Below are 5,571 nucleotides of genomic sequence, written 5' to 3' on the forward strand. Positions count from 1 at the left end.
TTTTAATTGCATCTTTGTGAGGAAAGCTTGTAATTCTATACTGAAATTAGTACTGCAAAACCATTTTGGTTTACAAGCTCCATTATTATTTTTACAAACTATGAAAAACCTGCCATTGTACCATTGTAAAAGTTACTTTTTATGTATTCAGAGCTGGTTTCTTGTGTTCATTCAAACTAAAAAATTCAATATTTCAGTATTTCAGTACACTGCATTCAAAGGTCTTAGAAGGTAATGTTTCAGGCAAAGTATCTTCCCACAGCACAATAATTATCTTTAATGTTGTTAAATCTTAATGTGTAGTTCTGGCATTGTTCCTCAATCTCAATTAGGGATTTTATTCTGATCATGTACTGTACTGTAGTTGGGAGGTCTCAAAATAAGTTTTATTTAAGAACTTCAAAGCGAGATTACTTTCAATCCTATGGCTCAAAATGTATTCTAATCCAAATCTGAATGATTAAAATAGAAAAAAAATGTGGATTAAAGATGATTTATTTTTAATAAATGAATTACTCAAATACCAGTTGTTAAAAGCTGAATAAAAAATGCAGGCATTTCTTGTGCAAACTGTTAATATAACATGCTGAAAAATCCAAATGTTGTGAGTAGCAATCTCCGATATGACTAAAGCATCCAATACTCAATTACTGTACTTGGGAATGTAGTTAAGGAGATAGGGAAATAAGACTGATAAAAACACACTTTTAATTTAATATCAAATTAGAGATATAAAGGATTAAATCAATACATCTTTGATGGCACTTATAAAACTGTACAATACCACTCCTTTCAAAGGAGCAATCCAAAACTAAACATATTTTGACATATTTGTAATTTTTCTAAACACTTTTATGATCCAATGTTTAAACTGCATGCTAGAAACACAAAACATTACCCCCCAGATATACATGTAGCAATTTCAGAAAAAACAATATACAGTAAGCTGAACACTCTCTTGGATGTGCAATACAAAACAAATAATTAGCTATCTTCATTATAGCTAGGGGAGGATGCAGAGCAATCATTTCCAAATTGTTCTAGAGATTGAAAGAAAAAAGGTGTAGTTGTGAAATTTGTAAAAACAGCTACAAACACAAACCCTGGGCAATATATTCTTGGAAGATCATTTCTGCTGCTTACTCTGCAGTAGTCACTGCTTATATGAAATTTAAAAGAGAATAAGAAATTCTATTGTTGGAAAATAGCAAAATAGCAACAAAAACTACCACATAATCCCAGTTGTCAGCGACGGTCAAATCTTCTGAGAAAAGGAGTGATTTCATTTATAACGATGCAAGAAATATTTTGCAGCATACGTGGGTGATGTGACTGTAGGTTAACACATTGTCACCTACTACAGTAAAATAAAAGATGTACAGAAATATTGGAACATCTCAATAAATTAGGGAGAAAGAAGCAGACATATTTCTAACCAAAGAAAAAGTAAATTATTTTACTATTCTGTAGGAGCCTTTCGATGGGGCTCAACATATTAAACGAAGATTCATTTCACTGTGCAAAAATTAGAAGGTGTCTTGGAAATGAATGTGCGTTAAATTGAAAAAACAATAGGCTTCTTAATACGGAAGAGTTTGAAGAGAGCATAGTAGGTAGCCTGAATAGGAAACAACCAAATAAGTTCATTTCTGAGAGATTTTCTTTCCTTTACACAATGGACAGCACTGTTACTCAGTTTAAAACAGAGGCCATTCCACTAACCAGGGCCTTTTTATGTGCTTGTTTTGAGTCTGCTTATTTCAAATCTTTAGAATTCTGGTACGTGACAGTTTGTAACAAGTTGTATTTGTGTTTAACTACAGAACCTGGAGTGCTGAAATGCATCGTACCTCTTGTCAGGTTTTGTGTTCATATCATGCAGAAAACATTGAAACAGAATTTCTCTGGAGGGCATTTTTTTTTAAAAAAAGAGCAAAATTCCAAAAGCTGATTTTATATTTCATACTGCCTCTCACTTGTAGCCCTCAGCCTGGTCCATCTACGATAGGTGATACATGCTGTATCCAACTGGTGCAGCATAAAGTCCTACTGATGACACAGGAAGAACAGGCCTATGGAAGGGGTACGACTGTCCATACAGAGAGGCTGACTGGAGAGGAGAGTTGATGGGGAAAGGTAATGTGAATCCTGGGTGGAGCATGGGCTTTGCCGCCATTTTCAGTTTTTCCAACTCGGCCTCCTGCAGTCTCTTTGCCTTGGCCCTGCGGTTTTGGAACCAGATTTTGACCTGCGTCTCCGTGAGGTTGAGGGAGCTGGAGAACTCGGCCCTTTCCGCGATGGATAGGTACTGCTTCTGACGAAACTTGCGCTCCAGGGCCAGGAGCTGGGAGGTGGTGAAGGGAGTCCGAGGTTTGCGGTTGGTTTTGTGCTTCCTTAACGAGCAGGTAGTAGGGCTCAGCTGCCCTGAGGAAGGACAGACAACAGAAAAAAACATAAACACTGTGGTACTGATGCAAAAGCAGCATCTTACCATGAGGGTGTGTGGCTCAGAACAATAGAAAGCATGCAGTCTATCACGTCTTACAGAATTCACTTTACAAACACCTCCATAGAGAGAATAGACACTCCCATGGACAAGAAAACTACTCTCTATCAAGCAGTTCCCGGTTTGAGCCCACTATCTGTAGCTGACTCATTGTGACACACTAAGCTATCTAGTGATCCCTGCTGCACTCCTTCCCTCAGATGAGACATTATACCTACTACAGTGTAAGAGACGCTGCTAGTGCATAAAAACTCTGCTTAAAGTACTTAAGTAGGTGAGTATAAGAACTTCAGCTAAATTACTAGCTTCTAGAATAGTTTTTTTACCACCCATTTATTGATGACTCAATTGTCATTTCCAAAAGCCGACAATATTTTATTTTTCTGTTTTTAATACTATAAAAACTAGAATTTTTTAGAAATTAACGCCTGAAATTAGCCATATGCGTAAATCCATCTTTATGCCTCTGCATGTGTACTTTATTAACTATTCTATAGAAATGCAAACTGTGCGAATTGGGTTTATTTAAAGAGCAATAGAAAATAACAGTTGTGAAGGCACCGCAAATTTAGCCAGGAGAAATACGTAGCTGTCAGTATCAATGTCGCACTTTGCTACAGGTAGCATACCTAAAATAATTAGGTTGTGTACCTTATACCATGCACATAATCATATCAAATGTTGATTTAATAATAGTGTACATGAACTTTAGATTCATACATGAGTGGACTAAATAGTTACCCACACCAACCGACATTTAACATGAAGCTATGCAGTTAAATATGCCTACTGAACATTAGATTGTATTTTCTATATCAAAAAAGCAAGTTTATTAAGTTAACAGAAAATAAATCACATCTTATTAGCACTAAAGAATGCGTTTAAGACAAATTATGTAGAACTGATAACACTTTGACTTCTGTTCATAATTGTTAAGTTACTTTTCGTGCAATCAAATGTTGCTCAATACTTCTGTGTTCTATAACGAAATGATAGGCCTGTACATTTTAAATAGGGGGTGAGACAATTACAAATTAGCCGACTCTGCTGTTATTTATTATATATCCCAGTTTTCGACATGTGCAGTCGTATGACCATATTTACTGCTTACTTTGAAAATTAAAATTGTTATTTTCAACAAACAAAACAAACGGATTTATATGGCGACAAATGCTATCCGTAAAAAACGATACCCGTACTGCATTGAAATCGCTGTTGACGGAAATCGCTCCGAGCATCACATACAGGACAGTGTATCACCCTGTGGCATGGACGGTTCATACACTCATGTCTTTATTTTCTCATCAAAGGAACACACAGACAGAAACTCCTCTTAATAGTGCGTAATTCTCTACGCACAATCGATAAACGTGAAATTACACGTTAACTGCAAAACTTAACGTATTTAAATACAAAAGCTATCGAGGTATCAAGTAATGTGGAAAGTGTGAGACCTTAAGAAGTATTCGAAACTAGTGTTACAGCCAAAGCATACACACTTTCGTTTGACTTTTCTGTTAACTTTTGGTCAAAGGCGCTATATTGCATTTGGCATTCCGTCCAATGAATAGGAGATAAATCGCTAAGACGTAGCTTTCTTTTTAAAGGTATCGTATTTATAGGACCTTCCTATAAATAAGATACATTTAGATGAAGAGACGAAGAGGGTGGAGAACAAGAAGAACGACTTTTTTGTCTTATAACAAAGTAACAGAAACGGGACTTACGGGGCGGTGGGGAGAATCTTGAACTTGTCACCCAAGGTGCGCATTCCTCCTGCTCAGAAGTTTCAGATTTGACCGGGGACGTCGGGACAAAATGTTTAGGAAATTCCTCAGGGCTGTAAGTATCTCTGGGAATGGATAAGGAGTTGTGTGTCCTGGGAGTGCCAAGCACTGTATCTTCTGATTTCGGTGGGAATTCGCTGTGAGTCTTTCTGTCAGCCATCAAAGCCTCCACACTGAAAGGTAGAGTAGACACTTGAACTTTGCGCTCCTTTGCTGGTTGAATATCTGGTTGAATATCCTCGTCGGAGGAGCAGCTGTCCTTGGAACTCGCAGGAGAAGACATGCTAATAAAATATGTCTCTAAATCGAAATAGTATAAAAAGCAAAAAAAATCTACCAACGCCCGTCCCAACGAAGAAGAAGAAGAAGAAGAAGAAGGACTTCTTACTCAAGCATCTGAAGCCTGAAGCTCTAGTAAGAACAGGGGAAAAAATCAAACAAGTTCTTGGAAGTAGACAAACTTCTAGCCAATCAGTGCGTGGCCAAAACTTTGTACCGCATTCTGACGCCTCTGATTGGTTTTCGGTTTTAAAAGATCGCAAAAGGGTTTGAAAAATACATTTAGAAGTAATCACACAGAGGCCAAACAGTGATAGGCTGGTGATACCTTCAGGGCTCTAATCTCGTGTAAACACAAGCGCCACTCGGATAATTTACGGCTAATTATGTGAATAGGAAACTCACATTAACCACTTCTGTCTCAGCACTGCTTTACACAACGTGTTAATATTCAATGGATTAAGATTTTGTTAAGGCTGAGCATTCCGGGGTTTAATGAAATAGGGCACGAGGAAACAAAACAGTGGAAAACACTAAAGATTTTGTTTTAATAGCTGCTCCCAGGTACACTGGCATGTCCCTCCAGTACGTGTAGTAATTCACAGGTGTGATCCAATACAAAACATGAATACCATATCAGGATTAATTTGATTTGCAAAATGTGTACGCTTTTTTACTAAATGTATCTAAATAAACTAAACCACTAGGCTTTTTGGGGACAGTCAATAATTACACAAATTAGTACATCAATATATATCTCGTGATGAAGAATTTGTTATTGAATAATACGTTTTATTTTTATTATAAGGGTACTAAAATTGGTCACGTTCTAGATTACAATTCCCAACCGCATTTAAACGCTATTTTTCAATGGCTAGTTGACTTTTTAGTGGTGGAAATGACTCCAACAGCATTATTATTATTATTATTATTATTATTATTATTATTGTTGTTGTTGTTGTTGTTGTTGTTGTTATTCGTTCGTTTGTATCTCTTTGT

At 36.7% G+C, this 5,571-nt stretch overlaps 1 protein-coding gene across 1 annotated transcript; it reads right to left on the bottom strand.

Annotated features, from left to right (window-relative positions):
- Positions 1 to 690: 690 nt before the first annotated feature.
- On the bottom strand, positions 691 to 4,721 carry msx2b (muscle segment homeobox 2b). Its single transcript, XM_088932197.1, has 2 exons — positions 4,234 to 4,721; positions 691 to 2,424 (listed from the first exon to the last, which is right to left on the bottom strand). Exons 1-2 carry the CDS (start codon positions 4,574 to 4,576, stop codon positions 2,000 to 2,002), a joined length of 768 nt encoding a protein of 255 aa, XP_088788323.1. The 5' UTR covers positions 4,577 to 4,721; the 3' UTR covers positions 691 to 1,999.
- Between the last annotated feature and the right edge of the window lie 850 nt (positions 4,722 to 5,571).

Source organism: Atractosteus spatula, chromosome 14 (genome assembly GCF_055471065.1).
Source record: "Atractosteus spatula isolate fAtrSpa1 chromosome 14, fAtrSpa1.hap1, whole genome shotgun sequence".
NCBI lineage: Eukaryota > Metazoa > Chordata > Actinopteri > Semionotiformes > Lepisosteidae > Atractosteus > Atractosteus spatula.